This window comes from Zonotrichia albicollis, chromosome 1 (genome assembly GCF_047830755.1).
Source record: "Zonotrichia albicollis isolate bZonAlb1 chromosome 1, bZonAlb1.hap1, whole genome shotgun sequence".
Taxonomy (NCBI): domain Eukaryota; kingdom Metazoa; phylum Chordata; class Aves; order Passeriformes; family Passerellidae; genus Zonotrichia; species Zonotrichia albicollis.
The window spans coordinates 104,033,687-104,057,506 of record NC_133819.1 but is presented as its reverse complement, the minus strand read 5'-3'; the positions used below and the strand labels follow the sequence as shown (position 1 = coordinate 104,057,506).

At 37.2% G+C, this 23,820-nt stretch overlaps 1 protein-coding gene across 11 annotated transcripts in view; it reads left to right on the top strand.

The window, feature by feature from the left end:
* PTPRM (protein tyrosine phosphatase receptor type M) overlaps positions 1 to 23,820 on the top strand; it is a 443,069-nt gene that overhangs the window by 163,786 nt on the left and 255,463 nt on the right. For all 11 annotated transcript variants that reach the window (XM_074548727.1, XM_074548743.1, XM_074548708.1 and 8 more), the window contains exons 6-7: positions 3,871 to 4,045; positions 12,046 to 12,339. In XM_074548727.1, the coding sequence (XP_074404828.1) occupies positions 3,871 to 4,045; positions 12,046 to 12,339 (469 nt within the window). The remainder of the gene's footprint in view (positions 1 to 3,870; positions 4,046 to 12,045; positions 12,340 to 23,820) is intronic.

The following is a 23,820-nucleotide window of genomic DNA, read 5'->3' as shown; positions in this document are numbered from 1 at the left end:
AACAAGTTTTCATTTGATATGTTATTTTTAGCCATTCTAAATGAAATAGCTGTTAGCAGTCAGCACTGAGAGCTGGTAATTTATCACACAGTGAGCTGAAATGGGCCCGTTAAACACTGGAAAACAGATACCAAACCTGGGTAACTTTCTGAAATCATTGCAGTAAGTCAGGGGAAACAAAATGTGAATCACAAACAAAGGGAGTGAAGCTGGATGTGTGGGTACTGCTACAACAGAAACAATTCTGTATTTATATATCAAATTGTTAATAGCATTTTTTCAGACTAAAAATAGTCTTCTGCCATTTTTCTACTGCTGAAATAAGAGTTTGGGAGAAGTTGTAGGTGTGGGATTATTTTTTAAAATTTTTTTCTGTGCAGCCTTTGTAACAGTCTTCCAGTTGCCTAGAGGATTGAACAATGCCTATAGATTGAACTTTCCTTATACTTGAATTCATTACCTTCATTACTGTTCCTTTATGCTTAGGCTTAAATCAATTAGGCAGCTCTCCTACTCATTTGCTGTCATCCCAGAAGGGAGGGAAAACTTGCTCTCTTGGGCTGTATTTTTTCTTGTGGAACGTAAAGCAATTATGTTGCTTTGTCTTTGTCTGTTACAGACACTATATTTTCCGTCAATATATTTCTCCCCAAAGAGACTAAAGAAAAAGATTGGGCTTTTTTCTTCTTCTTTGAGTTCTAGTAAAAAATGTCATGCTAGTGATTCTGTGGGACTATTTGAGTTCTAACATATAATTAGACACTCTACACTTTGCCTCCATGAGTGTGCACTGTTCAAGAGAATTCAGTCAAGATAATCTTTATTGATAATAATCTCCCATATATTTTACAGCTTTGTTTTAGTATTAATAATAAAGGCTTTTTATTCCAGAGCTCTTTCATGAGTTTTGAAGCCACCATTAATAACCTTTTCTCACCTGGATTTTGGTGGAGGGAAAATTTGTTCAAATCCTCTGTATAACCAAGCTGAGTTACGTTTAAGGCTTCTCTAGCTTTTTCATTTGAGCAAGTGATCTGTGCTTCCTGGTCTGATTTGGCTTCTCTTTTTTCAGTTAAAATTATTGTTATGTGAATCAATGGCATGTGTTACGAAGCCATGTAAGTCAATTATTTGATCAAACTAAGATTTCCTGTTCTAGAACAGCAGTTAAAACATTCAAAATCAGGTGAGATTAGTATATTTGAGAATCAGCAGAAGGTGAAAAAGATTATGGGACCCAGGTGAAATAGTAATTTATTGTAACTGCTACAGTGCATTGATGAGTTCCAATTTCCATTCTAAATATGCATGAAAAAGATGGGAAATGTGTCCTATAGGGATGGTTGTTGGAGCAGTTGCCTTCAAGGACTGCTGGCAGTGTCTGTGAACACCCAGACTGTGAAGTTCAGGCTTTTTACCAGCCCCTTGGAGGTCTGAGGGGATGGTGTGGTAGGAGACAGTTCTCTGTGTAGGGCCAGCAGGGGCTGTGTATGCATCATATCTTGCCATGATTGCCCCCTCTTCATGAACTGCAAATTAAGGCAGAAATTACAGTGGCATTCCCTCATCTTTTGCCTTCACATCTCTTACTCTGGGGGAACAGCAAGAAATTATTTTAAAATATTTACAGTTCTTTAGTTGTATGGTAACTCATAAGTGTCCTGGGAAGTTGTGGATGCAGGTGTCCCACGTGGAAGGGGGGTTCTCTGTGCAGGCTGTAGAGCAGAGTAGTTTGTTCCCACTCTAAATGAGCTGAGCTAGTTTAGGTGCTAGAATTAATCATTGTGTGGCACTATGTTTTTCCCTGGGGAATAACTTAGCCTATTTCTTGGCAGGATAAAATAGCCTGCATGCATGTTGCATGCCTTCCTGATGTTGCAGCTAGAAAACTGGGAATGGTGATATGGATGGGTGTAATGTAACCATGAGATTTGGGTATGTTCAGGATCCTTCAAGAGCCTGAAAGCTGTAGTAACATACTTTAAAACTGGCTTATGGCTTGTGATTGATTGATCAGCAGTTCTGATTATTCTGATTAATCTAATTAGGATTAATTAAGTTATTGTAATAGGTAAGAAGTAATGTGGCTTTTAAGAAATACTCATTCTCCAAACTTCTAATTAACCCACTGCTTATCTCCTGTTATCAGCAGCCATTCTTGCTAGAAGGATATTACAGTGACAAAAAACAGTAGTTTTGAAATACTAGTTTAAAATGTTTCTTTCCAAGTTTAGGTTTTTGTGACTGCTATGCCGCATCACAGAAGCTGCTTTATTATCAGCTCAAACTTTGAGGAACCTTAAGGAACTATCAACTATCTGAAGGAATTCTCAAAAATTTACAACTGAATCATTTTTAAGATGTGGTAGCACATTCTTCTTTGGACATATTACAACTTTTTTTCTCCTTTCACAATAGCTATACATTACCCACGTTTTCTTTTGAAGAGGAAATAACTCTACTGTGCATTAGAATCAGTATTTATAGTTAATTATGTTGCATCTTTTGGTATAACAGCATGATTAACTTTGACTTGGTTTTGTGATTTATGGATGAGTTTAATTTTGTGTGATTGCTGTTTAGAATTCTTCTGTTATAACTTGTATTTCAAGGGTACTTCCAATTTAGTGGCAAATAAGATCATAGTAAAATGAGATCAGTATTTTCTATATGTCTTAAATTGAGCTGGAGAAATTACAGACTCCGGAACAGAAAAGCAGACATCACCAGTGTTGTTGGTTTATAGAAGCTTTATAGTGCAGGACCCTCGATCTGCTTGAAGCTCCTCCAGTCAGAGAAACGCTAAACATACCTGGTGTCAATATTTAGCATCAGACAGTGTGTGTGCCTTCCTGGAGAGAGAGATTTTTGGGAAGTGCTGGTTGGGATTTTCCAGTTTGTCTTCATGTTTTGATTTTGGTTGTAGCCTTCAGTGTGTTGGAATACATATCATTGTATAAAAAGTGCATCTTTCTTTTTTGCTTGTTTGGGTTAATGTTGTCACTACAATTTGGTGGTTGGTTTGATTTTTTTCCCATCCAGCTTTCATAAGTCAATCATTACACATTTTCTGCGTGGTTGTGAATGTTTGTAGTGCACATATCCTATTTCATGGTCAGGTGGAGCATGAGTTCTGATGAGGATTTGAGAGCCAAGTCTCTCTGCCATTATCTCTGTGTCAAAGGATGTGGCAAGTTGTCATCTGTGCCTTACTCTGTCTTCTGCCCTCTGCTTTTCACTCCTTGTGCTCCTCAGCTGTTACAGGGCTCATTTTCTTGTGCCATACATGTAATGTGTTGAATTGACAGCAAGAGACTGTGCTGAAAAAGAAACTGCCCAGTTTCCAGTGCCATGCTGAGAAAGTGAGAGATGGAGACAGCTTCAGGTCATTTACCTGATTAATCTCTGCCTAGTCTCTTCCACCAGTCACTGATAACCCCTTGGGCGGGTGCTGCTATGAGAGCCATCCACTAATGTTTCCCTGAAAAATGCATATCCCAAGCAGCAGATGCAGGAAGTCAAGAGAAAGCACGGACTGACTATGCTGGGCTGCATTTTCTAAAAAATAAATAAATTTAAATGTTTGTGTAAAACAAGCAAGTAAATGTTACATTGTTCTCAAATGTTTCTATTAGTTAATCTATAAAGAGTTGAAAGCAGCTGTTACAGATTAACAGTTGCCCACTCATGATGAATGGTTTAACTCACATGGGAAGGCAGAAAAGTCTCACTGTCACACCTGTAAAAGTAAGGAACAGACTTCCTGCTTTTATCTCTCCTTTTGGGGAACTTGAGAGAAGTAAAATGGATTGTCAGTATATATTTTTTAATATGACTAACCACAATCTTTATTTTATTTTCTTTACCTAGGGTATTTATGTACGGGATGCACCTCTGAAGGACATAAAAGTGTTCAATGCCCGACGATTTGTAGCTCTTTTCAGTGTGGTGAATGCCACCAAGCGGGACGCCGGCAACTATCGCTGCATGATCCGGACAGAACGAGGAGTTGGTGTATCCAACTATGCAGAACTGATAGTCAAAGGTACTTCACCATACAAATCAGTATTGGCATGCTCCCTGTGTGGAATCAGGGCTTGCAGTTGCTAATGCAGTAAGAATGTCACCCATAGCCTGTTAAACTTGATAAGAGGTTCAGTAAATAGATTTTGCTTATGTAAATCTTAAGAGTCTATCCAGCTGTAACAAGGGAGTGATAGAAGAAGCCAGGGCTAATTAACTAGGTACTTGCTGATTGCTGTTTTAAGTATTTCCCTAAAACGCGCTGTTCAGATCTGTACGTCTTTACAAATTTATATGAAGTATGAACATGATAATGGCTACTTGCCTGCTTTATGGGGATGGTATTCTAAAAGTATACTTACTATAAAATATGCAAGATTTACATTTAAGTGAACACATAAAATACACATATTTCAGTATATGGAAGGGTTTTTTAAAGTATTTTGGGGAACACTTAGAATGGGGAATAATCTGTCACCAGTAGAAGAGGATGCAAGAAAGCCATAATTGAGAATAAAGCATTTTCCAAAAGCAAGAATAGAGTTTTAGTGAATGTGTTGTAGAGAAAATGCAGAGAAACAGGACAAGAGAAGGATGTTGGAAATAACTAGGGTATGAAGGTAACAAGACAAGAAAAATTGTAGCATGAAAACATAGAAGAGCTATTTAAATGGACAGATGAAAAAAGTAACAAATAGAGTGGGTGAGATGAGAATGTAATTATAAGGCATGGTGGAAAAAAATGAGGTTATTTCAGTCCAAGCATGAAAAGAAAATAAAGTAGATGGCCAAAAATAAATATGTATGAAAATCAGCAAAAAAAAAAAGAAGCGTGGACTATAACCCCAGTAGGAATGATGAAGCATCTTTCAGACTTTACACAAGTGAAAACAAAGAGGAATGAGCAGTGCCTGTAGGAGGCAGAGGGAGGAGTTAGTGCATCAGTGAGGAGAGGTGCAGGATGCTAAAGGAGTTAATTTCTTCTCAGTCTCTTTGATTCAGGGTGTTTTAATTTATTAGTGCTTCTTTTGAGGTGCAATAGATGAAATTATGAAGCGTATCATTAAAGCATTTGTGCTTACCCAGATTCTTTCAGAAAATCTGCACTGGGCACTGTGAGCAAGTGGATAGCCTTAGGGTGTAATCCCATTAACTGCTTGTAGAGTGGCAAAGTAATTATGGTAATCCCCATTGCCTGTATTGGAGCTTTTATGAGACCACCTGCAGGTCATTCCTTCTGACCTAAAAAGACCCATTTTAAGCATTGTGCTGTAGGACATTAGATGACTGTACTGAACAGCAGCATTAGGGGCTAATGAATAAATACGCTTTCTTATTGATGGCATGTAATTAAGAAATGGTATTTCCTAATTTTTAGCAGGTTTTCTGCAATATCAGTTAGCAGACTTCAAAGATAACAGGTTGAGTTCAGTGCAGCTATATATTTTTTAATCCAATACTATCCATAAATCATGAAGAATGTATATATGCCCACACTGCATGTTTAGTATACTTGTGAATTGCTAATGGCTTAATAATAGTATGTGTAAAAACATTGGTGTGATTACTCCCGTCTCTTTGTTACAAGCAATGAATTTAATTCTCTTTTTGTTTACACTTGTGTAACTAAAGTGGCTTATGAGGAATTTCTTTAGAATTACATTGCTGAAATGACAGGAGAGTCAAATGGCGCATTCGGAAGTTGAAGAGGATCAGTTATTCACATTTATCATGTTCTGTTTCATTTTGGTTACTGAACCTGTAACTCAAGTTGCAAAAAGTTTTACTCTGGCATAGGGCTTTTTTCAAAACATACTTGCTTTTAAGTCGAGATGTTTGCACAGTAGGGTGGGTTAGAACTCTTGAACAACATTCATTCCACTTCTCTGTAGACAAAGTTTCACTAAATAGCAACTTAGAGTAAGTAGATTCCAATTATGTGTGGAAAGATCTTTCAGCTGTGTAGTGCTGTTGTGGCCTGTTGGTGTGTGGCACTGGAGACCAAAACTCTTGAAAAGAACAGAATGGCTGCTATTTTAAGGTGTTGCAAATCAAACCTACAATCACAAAGGAATAGGAATGAGATCTTGAAAATGAAAGACATGTAAGAAACTGCCAGGTGTTCTTACTCTCTTCTCTTTTTTTTGTCTTCTTTTTTCACCTGAGTGAGCATGTTACAGCAAGGTTTCGGCAGTGTGGAGGGGGAAAATTGCAATAAAGAGCGGTCTGTTCTGTTATTAAATAAGAGTAAACATGAATATTGTCTAGTTAATGAGAAAAAGCTTGTCAGTGAACAATTAGTCCGGCCTTAAAGTGGAGGGGGGAGAGAAAGAGTTTTAGTTTAAAACTTGTTTGTGGTAACTTAGATGCCTTTTAGAGGATGGTGTAATAAAGTATTGATTGTTCTATTTAAATAAATCCTGAAGGGGAGGTTTTCAATTTACCTGAGTGTTTGTTCTGATAAGAAAGGCTGAAAAGACGAGTGCCTTGTCATTGTCTGTGCTCAAATGGCGCGATATCCTCATCTAAGTTTGTCAGAGAATTGGATTGAAATGTCACTTTATCTAATGGGAGGCATGAAATTGGCCTTGTCAGATAACCCACTTACTGTAAAAAACATCAGCTCGTATCTAATAGATGACATAAAAGTAATCAAACATTGAGCAAAAGGAAAATAGTCGGGTGGAATTGATTAAATGCGTTTGGTGGAGTAAATTAGAGTTCCACATACAGTCCCTAGGTTGAAGTTTCTAATAGTGGGCAGATCCAACACAGATTAGATTTAGGAGAACAGAATGAGCCTGTCTAGCAGACATCTGATTATTACAGAGTTCAGACTGCTTATTGAGTTCAAACAAGGTAAACCTAGGTGTCAAATTGGTTAAAAGGAGTTTGGCTAAGTTTTTAAGCAAGGGCATAGAAAGGTAGCCATCTGTAATGCTGGCAGCTTAAATGTCTGCATTTTCCAAACGGAAAATTTTTTTTAACACTGGGAAAAGACCCAAACCTCTTCAGGGCCTCAAGAGCAAAGAATTTATTCTGGAGGACAAAGCCATTTTGACATCAAGACATAGTAAGAAAATATCAACAATTACTTATCTGTGGTATCAATTGTTCTCATACATTAAATATACACAGATACTTGGCATCTGTTTTTGTTCTCTCCATCTAACCTTTCATGCTGGATTCATCACTGTACACTGTGTGTACCCTTTTTTTACCAGCAGTGCTGGCATTAGAACTTATTTTTATTGTTGCCTAACAATTCTTATAATGAAGTCCAGTTTCATATGCTCATTTTGTGGCAACCTGACTGGAGACTTGTATTTTTCAGTGTAGGTGTGTGCCTACACTGGTGTTGAGAAAACCTCCAACTAGAAGAGCTGATAGAGTTCACCCATCTTAGTGAACTTGCCATAGGAAAGTGCTGAAGGCTCTGGACTTTGAAGCAGTAATATTTTTTCACGAGGGTAGTAGTTATGTAAAAAATGCAGTTTTTCTCTTCCTGTGAAAATCAGTTCTCAAACACAGTTAACAAACTACTAAATAAAACCCAGTAAGACCCTGGGACTTATTTGAGATCTTCTTTCAAATTCCACTGAAATTCTAAATACAGTGTATGGAATTTAATTGCAAGCAGGGATCTTGGCTTCTCTGGGGCAGGCTGGATCCAGGTGCAGGGATCAAGAACTATGAGCTTACCATTTGTGTGCTTTTAGTGTACAGTCCTCCATTTTGCTGAATCCTTGTACTTTGAGAGTAAAATGATGATGGATTAACAATGGGGATAGTGAGGAGGGCAAGAACAAGAAACTGCATACCCAGATGAGGTTGCTTGTGCTGGGACTGAAAGGAAAGGCAAACTGGAGGTGTTTTGAAATGAGAGGGGGAAGGTAGGTGAAAATGGGAACTACACAAGTACTAAAAGCTGGGGGGAAAGACATGGGGGTTCTGGTTGACAGCTGGCTGAACCTGAGCTGGCATGTGGTGACCAAGGTGGTGACCAAGAACCTGAGCTGGCATGTCGTGACCAAGAAGGCCGGTGGTGCCCTGGCCTGTATGTGGCCAGCAGGACCAGGGCAGTGATTGTCCCCCTGTACTTGGCACTGGTGAGGCCACACCTTGAGTGCTGGGTCTCCTTCTGCTCCCCTCACTACAGGAGAGACACTGAGGTGCTGGAGTGAGTCCAGAGAAGGGCAAGGAGCTGGTGAAGAGTTCTGGGAGCAGGTCAGGAGCAGCTGAGGGGGCTGGGAGTGTTTAGCCTGGAGAAAAGGAGGCTCAGAGAGGACCTCCTTACTCTCTACAGCTGCCTGACAGGAGGTCATAGCCAGGTGGGAGTCAGCCTCTTTTACCAGGCAACAGAGGGCAGGACAAGAGCTCGTCGACTCCAGCTTTGCCAGGAGATTTGGGTTGGACATCAGGAAAAGTATTTTTCCTTAGTTAAACATTAGAATGGGCTGCCCAGGGAGGTAGTGGGGTCCCTATCCCTGAAAATATTCACTTAGTGCCATGGTTTGGTTGGCATCTTGGTGTTTGGTCAAAGGTTGAATTTCATTATCTTGGAGGTATTTTCCAACATGATTCTGTGATTTTTGTAGAGGGGAAGAAAGAGGGGAAGGTAAACATACCCACATTCATGCATTTGCAGAAAGTGAGGAAGTAGATTTTGTCATTTTTCAAGATAGTGCTTCTGAGCCACAGAGAAGAAATGTCTATTTTTGTCTTTAACTCACTTAAATCTTAGAGATTTATATCATCTCCAGTGGCATCTCAGTGTGATGCCTTTCCCCTCCCAATAAAAATTTGAAAATAACTGCAAAGTAAAAGATGTCAAGATGTTGTAGAAAATGTTTGGAAAATCTGTGTAATTTAAGAACAAAGCAGTTTAAATAAAGGAGTTGCAGTTTCAAGTGTGTTTTCAATTTATTAAAAGTGCATAAGAATAAATAGTTTACATTCATGTATGGCTACATTTGTTTTTATTATCTGTGTAAGAGAAGGGCTTCTCCTTATCATAAAGTCTGTCTTTTCCTCATATTCAAGCAATCCATTTATGTAGAGTCACATGAGAGCACCTGCTTAAAGCTTTCTGTCACCTGCAGACCTTTGACTTTGTAAGGTAGCCATGATTTCCTTCCTCTAAGGGATTGCGCCCATTGTCATTTGTCAGAGAATTCAAGAGGAGGTTTGAAGTCTAAAAGGCATAAAATTTGAAGTCTGGATTGACTTACCTTTTTTTCTTCAGTTAATATTCTATGTTCAAAATATTCACAGTACTGAATAAATTTGGCCATTTGCTTCAGGAGGAGATATGCAGGGAAGAGCTCCTCTTCAAGATAAGTCATTGTACTAAATAGCTACTGCTACAAATTTGTTTCTGCCATCAGTTGAAAGTCCTTCCTTGAACATACACAGCCCTGAAATATCAAGTCTATTGTACTGTTTCATAAAGGCATTAATTTGCATGCTATTTAATTGAGACCACCCCAGTGGCTGCCAGTAAAACTGCTTTTGGTGAAGGACAGTAGCGCTGCAGTGTGGTACCTACCTAAGTGATTCAAACTCTTCAGCATTTTAAAAATATTAAATCATTCTGTCAAAAGAAGAAATAAGACAGAAGAATACATTTCAGATTTCAGTCTTAAAATCAGTTAATTATATTTGGATATACAGTGTTTGTATTAGAGGATCTACTTAATTGACTCCTGTGTTTTTAACCAGTCACTTAATATGAGCATCATATGTGTAATGAAGGCTTGATTTTAGGTAGTCTCAATCTCTGGTAAGAAGGTAACTTTCGGTCTTAAAACATGTTAATAGTATGAAGTTGCAGTCTATGCAGGCTTTGCTGAAATATTGTGACTTGAATTAACCTTTTCAGTGTGGTCCCAGAGAATTGAAAAACATGCCCTGAGGTATAAAAGGACAATAAAATACTATCTGTTTCAAGTACTTGTAATATTTGGAATGAATTGGTGTAACTACTAACCTTAGTGACCTAACTCCTGAGTTTGCATTTTGAATGGCTCTTCAACAGCCTTTAGTAGCATTTGAAACTTGAAAGTAATTAACTGTTCTTTCAGCATGGCTAAGTAAATGCCTTAGGATGCTTTATAAAAGTTCCATTTCACGTTTTGGTTCACAAAACAGCCTAATGATTTAAATTGATGCTAAATCATTTTGAGTCAAGTCAGAACTGTTTCCAGACATACTATCACTGTATGAAGCCATAGTTTACATACTTTAGGAAGAATAGTTTCAATCAAACAACAGTATGTTTCTAACTCAGCAATGACATCAGTTTGCCACATATTGCTATTGACATTAAACAATGCTTTCACTGCTGATTTGAAAATCTAAACAATATTCTTGATATCCTGGAATCTGCCACAATATTTTTATAGCTATTTTTATGTCAATTCCAATTAGTAATGCTTAATAGATATCTTCGGAGATGTTCTGGTTTGTTGCCCTTTGTATTGTGTTCTTCAGGATAGTAATCGCTTAGGTTTTTTTAAGATGAAAACACACAGTGATGATTCCTGTGTTTGCTGGTTTGTGGTGTTTTATTTCATCAATTGCTAACAGATTGCACAGATCGAAGCTTGCATACAAGTGTACCTTGCTAATTAAAGACACCATCTATCTGAGACACAGCTAATCTTCAGTGTACTGAGTGTTCTGAGTTACTCTTTCTATAAATGAAAAACGGTAGGATAATTACATGTTTGTTAAAATAGCAAGTCTGCTATTTCTCAAGAAATGCTTCCCAGAGATCCTTTCTCCCTTTTGCTTCATTCTTTTGTTTTCTTTGCTTTAACTGTGACTTTGAAGAGCATGACAAAATGATGAAATAGATAAATTCAGCTTCTTGTCTGTTTGACTACCTGTATCTCAACACAGAGTGAAATGGTTAGCAGAAGAGGCTACGTCTGAATCTAAAGCTTAGGGAAGACAGATGTCCTTTGTTCATTGCATATTCTGTGTAGCCTTAAGAAGGTGGCAGTGTTTGCTGATTGATATGTTAAGAATAGAAAAGAATATTGGATCAAATAGTGCCTTATTACAGTGGCTTGATTTCATTCTACTTGAGTATGTTTAACCAACAGGAAGGTGAATTTTTTGCAGAAATGATGCATGAAATAGCAGAGTAATTTAACCAGTAGGGTAAAAAAATATGTTATTTACCTTTAAAAAAAGATGATGTCTGCAAATTATTTCTGCAGTCTAATTTAAAATAAGATGTCCATTAAATATTAAATTAAAGTGGGTTTAAAACTTTGGTCGGGTTTGAAATATTCAGAATCCAAACTATCGGGATATCACACGCATGCTTGCTCTGTGATACAGAATACCATTTCTGTGTGGCAGTTAGTGAAAATAGCCATTACATGAAGTAGAAACAGACCTCTAGTAAAAACATTAAATCTTCCAGCTTTCATTTAGAAGTTCCTTGATTATAACCGAAGTATAAAATTGAAAAATTACTGTACTTACTCTGCTTATGCAGAAGTGAAAATATGAAGGCTGACTAGTTAAGTATATGGAAAATAATTCATAAAAAATTCATTTTGTTTTTGTGCAGAAATTCCTATTCTCATTATGTGTAAGGATAGGCTACAACATGAATGGTATCTTGAAAATATTAGTTTTGAGTAGGGTTAATGTTAATATCAAGAACAAACTGTATTTGTATGAGAAAACCTGAGATTATCTTTCTTTTTAAATTGGGAGTTGCCATGGAATGTTGAGTGAATAGAATTCCATTTGCACCTGATTTGGAGTTATGAGGTTTAAACCAAAAGCTACAGGTTAAAATCTCCAGCTGCATAAGCAAAAGAATCTGAATATTGCAGTTTAATGAAAATAAGTCAGTCTGTAGTGGTGATTTCTTCATATCCATGTTTTTATGCAGTCTTCAATTCTAATGTAGTACAAAACCTGTTGCTTATTTGAATGCTTTAGAAGTAGAAAAAATTGAAGTGTAATCATGGCTTGTTATCATACCTTGCTGTTTTTCAGAGCCACCAGTTCCCATTGCTCCTCCTCAGCTGTCCTCAGTTGGTGCAACTTACCTCTGGATACAGCTGAATGCCAATTCCATCAATGGGGATGGACCCATTATCCAAAGAGAAGTGGAGTATCGAACTTCAAGTGGAAGCTGGTATGACATACAACCCGTGGACTCCACAAGCTATAAGATTGGGCACCTGGATCCTGATACAGAATATGAAATCAGTGTGTTACTTACAAGACCAGGTGAAGGAGGAACAGGTTCTCCTGGCCCAGCTCTCAAAACAAGAACAAAATGTGCTGGTGAGTACCTCAAGGTGACAGGAAAGTTGTAAGCATGTTTCTAGGGTTGAAGACAGAAGTTAATTCACTGGCAGTTTTTACTGTCTGTCTTAAACCAGCAGGTTGCAGGAATTAAGACTGAATGGTTTTAAGTATAACATATTAGCATTTTCCAGCTACAGTGACCTTGAAAGCCACCTTCTGTGCCACTGTAGACTGCAGATGAAATAATGACTGTGCATGCCTTTTTTTTTTTTTCAATGTCAGTTGTATCAAACTTGTAGATGAAGTGAAGAGAGATCCTGAGTAACAGCAAAAGCATTCACTGTTGAGTCTCAATTAGCAGATGAGGTTTAGCAAAGGACTGCTTTCTTGAGTGACTGACAGCATGTCTCTTTACTAAATGAGATAGTGCAGTTTCTGGTGTGTTGTAGCAATCTTGGCTCCTGTTTTGAATGTTATAATTAATAGAGCTGACCTCTGATTGTAATAGCATACAAAGTTCACCTATTATATAGAAGCAATTGTAGAATAATTTTCAGTAAGACTGGCAGTGATATTAGTTTGGGATTTAGCTGCTCAGAAAATAATAGAGAATACTGTGACCTGGATTTTCTTTGGTCATGACTACTTTCCCCCAATATTTTGAATCATCTGTTTGCTGCTGTAAAGCTGGTGGAAGATAGGCAGGAGTGTAGCTAGAGAAAATGGGAGTAAAAAGTGGTATTAGCTCATTGTTCCTAGTCTCTTAAGGAATTACTTGGTTTTACTTGCCTTTTTAACACAAAAAATGTGTACTTCTACAGAAATAATGTTTCCATTGCATATACTTTTTAAAAGTTACCTGGCCACCTGTCAGTGAGCAAATGTCATTTCAGTTGAATTGAATTGGTGTGATGTCAAACACAAAATGAAGTATAGTTGTTGTCAGAATCCCACATTTATGTTCTGAAGGTGCAAACTTATACAAGTACTAATTAGTTTATGTTATTTTTGGTATTTTTTCTTCCTCTCATAACTGGAAAGAAGTATTTAATGAAAAGTACCAGAAAGCAGTACAGCTAAATTATAGTAATAGGTAAGAATTTTGTATTTATAAGATTTTCTCTACTAAGCTAAGCTAACTTCAGCTTAGTCAAAAGTGGAGCATCCAAATGAAGTCTAGCTCCCTTCAGGAGGGTTTCTGGGTCACTGTGCCCTTCATAATAATGTAAATGTCTGTCTGGACAAGGTAAGTACATATTTAATACACAATATTTCCAGTTATTTTAACATTAAACAGTTTTTCTAATAGTTTTTTCATCTGCTTGTAAGATCAGGTAATGCAGTACTTGATGCTGTGTAAGTGAGTCTGTCCTGTAGGATTGTGTTTTGTTACCATCCTTGGATTAGTCACAGATCCAAAATGCAGTGTCAAACAGGCATGCTGTGAAGGAAATTTAACTCAACCTCAGCCAGACTTAGTAGAGAGTGATATCCACAATTTTGGTTATATTTAAGAATATCATATGCTTTCTGTTTTCTCAGTGTTCTCAGTTACATACTGTTGAGTATTAAAACAGGTATTCAGTTTCATAAACCAGTGTGTACTGGAAGTGTTTTATTACCTGGTAGTGTCTTGTAATACATCAGAATTATTTGTGTTTTCATTAAGCTAAACAGTAACCTTCTTAAATTAGAAGCAGAAAGTTAAATGAGTGAGAAATGTAAATTGAATGATGATATTAAATCTGTCTCTACAAATTGGCTTTTTTATAGCAGAAGACCCTGCTTTGAAGGTGTAGTGGTTATTGGTTAACTGTTAGCAAGTGACATGCTAATAACTGGCCCAAGGGTTTAAAAAGAGATGCTGATAAACTAATGACGGTATAATTAAGCTGGGTAGGAGTAAAATAATGCCAGTCTCCAAAGCATACCATACAATTAATAAAACAGGAGTCTTTAAGAGAAGAATCATTGCACCTTTTTAATTACTGTGATAATTGCATGCTGCTTGCCTGTTCCCTAGGGGAAGATAGTGAACCACTTGGAGACTTGAAGCAGTATGCTAGGCATTCAATAATCTTAATAGTTCTCCAAAGCATTTGAAATATGTTTTCATTTTAGCAAAATGAGATTTCAGAGGCTTGTAATAGACAAGTCTTATCTGTAAGTTTATGAAATAAAAGCATCTATAATTAGAATGCAAAGAAAAAAGTCTCTCCAGACTTGGTTGCATCACACTTACTGGAGCAGTTGCCACTTCAGAAAGTGCTTTGTTTCCTTTTGATGAAATATAATGTAAGTGCTCTTTCAGTGTAATTCTCAGAAAGCCAGAGAATTACATTGAGGTCTGGATTAGATTTAACCTAGAATGTGAACAGGTTTGAAGGAGTTTAATGGATTTTGGCCATGGTAAACCACGTTTGAGTCAGACTCAGAAAGAAGGGGTTTTCTCATTTAAAGGTATGAAGTGGAGGCCTTCCCAGATTGTCTGGAATTTAAACCACCTGTTCCTATGCTGAAATCTCCCTCTCCCCACAGCCATCTCATATGGTGTTGTGAACCTAGAGTACAGAATGCCAGGGATGGGGCATCCACAACTTCTCTGGGCAACCTGTTCCAACTGCCTCACCACCCTCACAGTAAAGAATTTCTTCCTAATATCTGATCTAAACCTACTCCCAGTTTGAAGCTCTTCCCCTTGTCCTATCACTATTGTTCCTGATGAGACCCAGTCTGACCCAAAACCAGTGAACTGTCCATAGTAAAACTAAAGTAGATATGTTAAAGGATTAGTAAGATAGACTGTGTTTTGTAGTTTCTTCTTATCCATATCAGTATTTCTGTCAGTAGATTTATTTATTTCAGGGCTTTCCAGCATTCCTTGTCTTTGACGTTCATTGCATGATACAAATCTTGTTCTGCTCTGTGTCTGTGCATTCTGGTGGTGAAACAGTGCCCCAGTTAAAACACACCTGAATAATACAGAACTGCTAAATGAGCTCCTGCAAATTTATTTTTTTTTCTTTGCTATGGCCCCTCTATTATGAGACTTTATTTCTAATTTATGTTGTTCCTTGAATCTGCTGGTGAGCAGATACATCTTAAAGACAGCTACCTTAGGAAGAAAAGTTAAAATAAAATCCTCCCTCCTGCTAAAGGAGGGGATTGTTAAGGCCCCCTAGGGAAAGTTGTTTTCTTTTTCTCATATTTTTTTTTCACTGTGACATTTGGCATAATTTCTGAAAATTAGCATTTTTTCCCTTACTGAACCAGAAAACTCTATTGTAATTTAGGAAAATTGAAAAAATAAATAAAAGAATCTTCTTATGCATATCTCCGAACTGTGGAGTTTTTTTAACAGTCAGATCTACTTCTTTGTGCTAAGACACAATTACTGCCCTGGAGTATTTGCAAAAACAATCACTGTCAATTTAATAAACCAATAATTTTCATACAGTGAAGTAACAGGAATGTTTAAATTAACATAGTTGATTTTGCTGTCTCTTCTATCACTGTCACCTGAGCCTGTCAGGAGGAAAGATGTTACTCCCAGTACAACTGAGCTCTTGAAACACTGCTGCAGGTTTGTTGTAAAATGTCTGGTACTCCTAGAAGGCTTGTTACAATCTGGAAGAACAGAGCAGAGGAACTCTTTAAATCCTCTCTCTTGAAAAAGAATAATCTTTGTTTTTCTCAGTTTGCTCACTGCTCTGCATTCAGCTGGTTATTCTTCCAAGGTGTCAAAATTATTTCACCTGTTCTGTGCTGCCCACTGACATCCACTGGCGTTGTGAACAAAAATCTGTGTGTCAGAATAAACTGGTGGAAGTCTATCTTACTAATCCTTCAATATGAGTATCCTCTTCCCTCTGATCAGTTCAGACCTGCATCAAGTTGCACAAGGCAGAGGTGTTTCTGGGCAGATGGCACAGGCCCGGAGCTGTCTTGAACCCTGAATTTAAATTCAGTGTGCTCAGGTACGCTGGACAGTACTCAGTGCCACCACTTTTGTTCTGCCTTATGACGTGGAGCACTGTCCAGGTCTTCAGGATGGACTGTCTGTATCTTCTTGTGTACAACATTCTGAATAAGTCAGTTTTGCAGTTGCTTTTCCCTGTTTTCCACCCTTCCACCTTCTTTCATTATTAATTCTCTTGTTAGTCTCTCCCTTTGTCAGTGTCCATGCCCTAGCCTTTCTGGAAACTCAGTGGTGCTTCCTGCTGATATCCATTCCCTTCCCCATTCTGTATCACTAGTAGGAAAGATGACTTCCTTCCTAAGAACTTCTCTAGGTTGAAATGGCAGCTGCCTTACTCTGTCCTTCAAGACTGCAATCTCTTGACCTTTTTGTCTCAAGAAAAGAGGAAGGATATTAGTGTCACCAAGCATTAAGTTATTCCTCCTCATTGCTATACCCATGGGGAGCTGCCTGTGAAGAGATTCAGGGTTTTTCAGGCATATAACGAAGTCTTAACAGTGCTTAGTTTTGTGATCATAGGAAAATGTCAACATGAAGCCAGACTGCAGGGTTTTTTTCCACATCTCTTTCTCTTAGCAATTTTCTTCAGAAGTTTTAACCAAGGTTTTTGCAGCTGTGTTGTATTAGAGCTGGACCTCAGGTCAGAGACATCTGAACCCTGAGGAGCAGGGTGCAGATATTGCACCATTTTATTTTCCATGGAAAAGTTCCATGATATTTCTAAAGTTTCTATTCCTAACCTGAAACTGTAAAAACTTTAGTAGAAAGTTGCATTGATTTGTCAGAACTTGAAGTCCACAGAGAACTTACATTTTATTTATGGTTTTATTATTTAAGTGAGATCCTACTGTATTGTCCTTTTTTCTAAAGCCTTTCTTCTACAAGCTGTCTCATATGAGGTCTCTTTCTCCTCCTAAGGGTAAAAGGTAGTTTTGGATTTTCTGGACTGTAGGAGGTGAATTGTAGCTATCAGATGTGCAGGAGGTAAACTGAAAGATTTTAGTAGACTTTCAAGAAAATGGTGTGTAGTGAGATCTATGTCCATGTGTCTGTATCACTGGTCACTTACTTCTGATAGGGAATCAAAACAGAAATGCATCTTCTTGGAAGGGGCCCTTCAGAAAACACAAATGGTTTTCAGCACTGACTAATGTATTAAAGCTCTTCTTTGACAGCCACTTGTCTGGAAACAAGGTGCCCAAGGTGCTACTTCTGAGATGACTTCTCTGATGCTGTGCTACAGAACAGCTTCCCCTTGTGTTATCAAGACTCTTGGGTTGGGAAGAACCCAGATAATCCCAATTCCTCCCATACAAGAATCTCTTTAAATCTAGTTCTCTTCCTCTTTATCTTACAGTCTAGAATTTCCTCTAGGAGTCCTTTAAGTTCCCAGGAGGGGAAAAAAAAGGAAAAACACCAAACAAAAAACTGCAGTCTGGATAGTCTCACCATAAACCCTGGGAAGATGGTGGAACAACCATACCTGGAAACCATTTTTAGGAACACAAGGGACAAAAACATGATCAGGAGTAGTCAGCATAGATTCACAGAGGGGAAGTCATACTTGATAAACCCGAACTCCTTCTGTGGTGGAATGATTTTGTAAATGAGTAAAGAGCACTGGAGATATGCAAAGGTTACCTGGATAAGATGCTGTAGTTGACACTGGTAGAGCAAGGGTGGTGTACAGTGAGGGTTGGACTGGATGAACCAGACCCTTCCTACCTCAGCTACTCTGTGATTCCAAGTTTCTGTCAAAATCTTGGAAGAGAAGCTGTCACCATGGTGTTTGTTACATTTCCCTAGACTCTGCTTTAATACACAGACCATGATCTTTCCCTGTATTCCCCTATATTCCCATGTATTCCTGTCCTAGTCTGAAGCTGTATAAAGATTGTGATGCAGTGTGATGGAAAGACTTCATCACAGACAAAAGTTGAAGTTATACTGCATTGTTCTAGATGCCTCTCTACATTTGTTGTTGCCAGGGATGGCAAAACCAGAAAATTTTCTTTTAGGAAATAAACACCATGAGAGTATCTGCCCCTTCATCTCAAATGTGTCTTTCCTTTGCAAGAGAAATCACAGGTTGGTTCTCCAGTCAGTGAATTTTCAGCCCATGAACACAAAAATTCTAATATTAGCAACCAAAAGAACTGGCGTTATTTAGAAATAACTAATGCCTCCACTTTTGTGTCTACATTGGTTTCTAAATAAATAGGTTTTGGTTAGATAAAGCATCCAGAGATGTCACTTGAGAAACAGAACATTTTCACTCCCATGATTTTTATCATTTTCACATCAATTTCACATGCAGGAGAGGGGAAAAAAGAGGACAGGAAAACTGCTGCAAGTATGTAGGTCTGTTGGCTCTTTCTGACATGTGTGCTGAAGGTATGAAAGGAATATAGACAGTCTAGTGTTGGTAAGGACACAGAGCATGATACCTGACTCTCAGATCAGTTTGTTTTGAGAAGTTGCGCATTAGAATAAGAAAAAACATTTGGGATTCTTTCCTGACAGTTACAGCTAGGTTAATATACAGCTGGAAACAGAGGGTGTGTGAAAATAGCTGCCATGTCTTGGTTGTGTGAGAAGCAATCATATAAATGGTGACTTATTTTTTCACTTTAACAGATTCCCATTTCAAAACATTTGCAGAGGAAGAAATTAACCTGCTCTTTGAGACAAATGAACCTTCACTAACTTAGAGCAAACCTGAGGGGCAAAATTATTAATTTCACATCTGCCAAGTGGAGGCAATGTGAATGAAGCATAATGACCCTTAAGGAAAAGTAGATAATATGATTTCTCCTGTGACATATCTTCATCTCCAGTCTTTGTTGCAGTCTCTTATTAGTTACAAGGAAAGGCTCAAAAACGCTCTAACAATTATTGTACCCAACTTCAATTCAGGAAGAACTGCTTGTTATGGAGTGAGAAAAACCCAGCAAGCTGGGACTGTACTGGTTATAAATAAAAGACTGCCATGTGGGCATCTTTAATGAAAGTGGTAAATAATAAATACTGGTAAATAGTTGTAAAAAATACTGTGCTTACAGGGTGTTTCTTAGTATTACTCTGTTCTGAACAAATGAAATAGAAACTGTTTCTAGATGCTTTGAATCTCTTTTCTCAGAAGTATATTATTACTGCAGATTTAAATTAATGCATTGGTACTCGGTTATTAAAAATAATTAAACAGAACAGGAAAGGATCTTCTCTGTATTTCCAGTGAAATTTCATGGATGCCTTGACATTTATCCTTACCAACTTTATGTCAAGCACTTTCTCCCCTCTTTCGAGGCCCATTTTTAAATTCAGCTTTTCCAGTTCTCACATACAGTTACGCCATACTGTCTTCCACTCATAGGCAAACTTAATTTTTAATTATGTTAATCCTTTGGCAAATGAAACAGGAAAGTATAGCTTTTCCTCTGACTTGGTCTTATCCAAAACCAAAGCAAAATCTTTTATACATTTGAAGTGACCAGTGTGTGTTTACTTCAGTTTGTGTCTGAAAGAATAACTGACTGTATGGGCCAAAGAGTGTGTATGTATATATACAGACACACACATATATCGCCATCTCTCTTTTCTTCATATATACATGTGAATGTATCAACCCTATGGCCAAAGAGAATTCAGGCCCTAAAGGGCAGGTTTCTTGCTTAAAAAAATATATAGTTGTGTGAACTTGTAAGCCAAGTCTAAAAACTATTTTTGTTTTAGGAGTCAGGAAAATAGGATGCACCATAGACATCTATGATACTAAATATCACCACCTTGTGAAGGTAATCCCATTTTCCCTTATGACAGACCTGCCTGGCAGGAGGGAGCACCCAATTAACAACAACTCTCTTGTCAAATGGAGTATTTGATGTTAGAGTTCTGGTTGTTTGCCCTGAGCCTCCTGAATAGGGGCACTAGTTTGGCTCTCTTATCTTCTGGAATTAAATTCTGGCAGTACTGTGTCAAATCAGTTTAAATTTTAAGCAAGTTTTTGGATGAAATTTACCAGTGGTTTTAAAGGGTGCTAAAACATGGAAGTGGATGAACAGACAGGCATGCTCCTTGGTTTTAATATTTTAAGGCTCATTGTTTTGTTTGAGACTGTTAGACTGTGTGCTGTCTTGCCCAGCAGCTTTGGCAAGCTTTAAAAGCACATAACTGCACAATTCTATCAAAGTATCTATGAAACATCCAGGAATTATTTAGAAACACATAGATGCTTTAGTTTTTAAACCTTTTAGTAGTTTGAGGTTTTTTTTCAAATTAAAAAACATAATTATCAAAGGTTTTTAGAAAGAATGGTATATTAATTTTACTTCAAAGGAAAATGAACAACTACACTACTCAGGTGCTTCCAGGTTTTTTCAGTGCTTGGGAGGCACTTCGGCTTTGCAAACCTGTTTGTTTTGCAAATGTAGTCTTTTTCAGAATTCATTCCAATCTCCTAAAGGTTCCCAGGAAGAAAAACTGGTGCTGAGTTCTGGCTTTTCTGGTAATACCTTTTTCTATAAAGTTCAGTTGGTCTCGAGACCGTAGGCTATGTGTCAAGTTTGAGACCTGAAATCTGGGCAGATGGTGATAAGAAAGATATCCTGATTTTGGAGGAAAAAATTACCCGGTCTTCAGAGTACTAGACTGTTGCAAATAGGTCTACAGAATTACCTAAATAGTTAATTCTGTCCTACAGTCCAAGGATCTCTCATGGTGAGCATTTGTGCATGACATTTCTGTTTACAACAAAAACAAAGTTGAGATAGCTCACAGAGCACTAGACCTCAGCTTCTATAGCTGTAAAAAAAGAGGGGGTTTTTTGATGATCTAATTGCTGTTGAGTGTGGCATTCAGGAGGAGAGGGGCATCCCCATGGAGCTGGGATTCTTCCAGACTCTTAAGAGGCCAGAAAAATGTAAGTGAGGAAAGATACTCTGTATTCTTTTTTTTCCTACTCTGTGTCTATATGGCTAAGTGAATTCTGGCCCAGGAAAAGAACCATTTCACTGGGAAGCATTCAGCAAGGAAATACCAACTTAAATCTCTAAGAAGAAGAAAGAAATAAAATTGACAAAGGCCTTGCTTAGCATTATCATGAGGTGCTGAGTTAAAAGACAAATAGTGGAGATTAAAATCAAATTGCCAGTAAAGTTAACGATTTATGGCTCTTGCATTTCAGTATGCCCAGCTATCTCAAATACTTTCAACAACTTTGTTTTCAAATTTATGCTTTTGATGTCTGCATTTAGGTGTCTTTTAATTTATACCATTATTTGAGCACACTTATTGTTATTTAAAATATATTAACAGCTATCTCTGCATCTAGTTCATCAAATTTAATGTTTACTCATTCCATTAAATTTGATCCACTTCCTGAAAGGAGAAAGAAGGGCTTTCTTTGGGGAAAGGGAGAGTTCAGTTTCATTTGTTAGTTCATTAGTTGGTACTTTCGAAAAACTCTCTGAAGGTATTTTGGTGCCAAAGTTTTGCAGTAGAAAATCATGTTTATAGTGGACCGTTATCTTTTAGAATTATCATATGGAAAATGCATATGAAGCAAATAAAGCAAAAAGGTACTGTTTACTCTTGACGTGCTGAAGTGCCTTTTCATTTCTAAAAATTTATGTTCTTTGGGAACAAAAATCAGATTGTCTATCAGTTGCTCTTTGTTTTGACTATTTCTGCAGATGTTTTGTTGGCAATTAGCTTAAAAAAAAATTGAAAAAATTTTTTTAATTACTGTTGCATAGTGTTGAATTTGGGAGAATGAACCAATCTGTAACTGGCATGTTTGGCCAAGTAAATGAAAAAAAAAAATTTTAATGACCTGAGCATAATTATGGGTGACTTTGGAACGATGACTGGCAAAAGTTGTACTATAATTAAATTTCCATTATAAATGTTTCAGTTTTTTTGTCTGACATGTAGGGCTAGATTGTCAAGAGTATTCATTTATAAGAGGAAAAATTAGAGAGCTATAATTTATAATTCAGGGTAATCAATGAAAGCATTTCTTTTGTCAAAAAACCTTTCACTGAAAAACAGCATTGTATTGTTAGTTGTTTTAAAAAGAAACTAAAAATCCTTTTGTTACTTTTTTCACATACTGTAAAAGGAGATGAAAATTTCTGGTGGTTGAATCGTGCTGTAATTCACAGTAATATTATGCAGATAGGGCTTCTCAGACTGTTTCTCTTTATTAACCTTTACTTTGTGTAAGTCTGTATCTAAGATTGTTTATGAAGAAATATGATCTTTTAAAGGCCATCTTAGCAAGATCCTATTTAGTCTTGAGCAGAGTTGTTTCTGATAGAAGTGACAGTGTATTCTCATTTTCAAACTGTCCAGTTATTGATTGAGATGGACCCTTTACTTTTCAGTACTGGAGTCTCAAAGAAAATGAATAAATACATTAGAAGGCTACTCCATTCATTCCTACATAATCTTTCAAAGGGAGCAACAGCAAAGATTAGTATTTAAAAAGTTTGGGTACCAAACTTGATACATCTAGATTTTTGCAGGCAAGAGCAGATCTCAGAATCACTCTCATTTAACAATTAGATATGTAATTCTTCTTCCATACATTCATTTGGTCTCTGCATTTACAGTAGCCTTTTATGTGCTTCAGTTATCATTGTTAATTAGGCACAGGTCTAATTGCACTCTGATTCCTCTTAATATACTATCTGTTTGTTTTTTTAAGTGAAATGTATATGCCTTTCATCTCAAAATATGGTTGGACTCTTGACAGAGTAAAAATTACTTTGATCTTGCCTATGAGAGTGTTAAAACAATGAACTATTATTGCTCTGATAACATCACAGAACAGTTTGCCATGAATCTTCCAAAACTAATTTATTTCATTCTGGGTTACAGTGACACAATCTCTGCTAGGCAGTTAGTGTACAATATGGTACTGAGTTCCTAAAACAAGTGCCTTGAAAATAGTTTATTTTCATAACGATAATTTTCAGAGACTGTCTACTAAAATTCAAAGTGGTTGTTTATTGCTGTGTACTACCACTTTACTGTAAATCTCTCCAGTTACAGATCATTGCTTATGAAAGCAGTCAGTGTTAAAATCTTAAAAATCTGTCATGAAAGTACTTTTCTGCATTTACTTTTATGCTCTGCAGTACTTGCTTCCTGGTTCTTATTGCAAGCTACTGAGACCAGTTTGTATGTCTTCTTTCTTTTCATGCAAACAACGGGTTTTAATCTTCTCAACTGATTTATGCACCCATTGTTCAAACTATACGATTTGCAATTAGATCACATCCTAGAGCTTTAGTCTGCATTTGGAGCTTTACAGATGCACAATGTTGCAATGGATCTGATAAGAGGTTTTTTCTTTAAAATGTTTTGAGCTGTCTTCTGTTATTGAGAAGTTTAAAGTGGCATGGCCCTAGATGTCTTCTGTAACAATTGTAATCTAATCGCAGTTGATTTGACAAGCTGAATTGCTGAAATGGCAGGGCAAGAGTGTTCTGCCTTTTCCATGTCTTAATGATGCACAAAGAAAAAAGTAACATTCA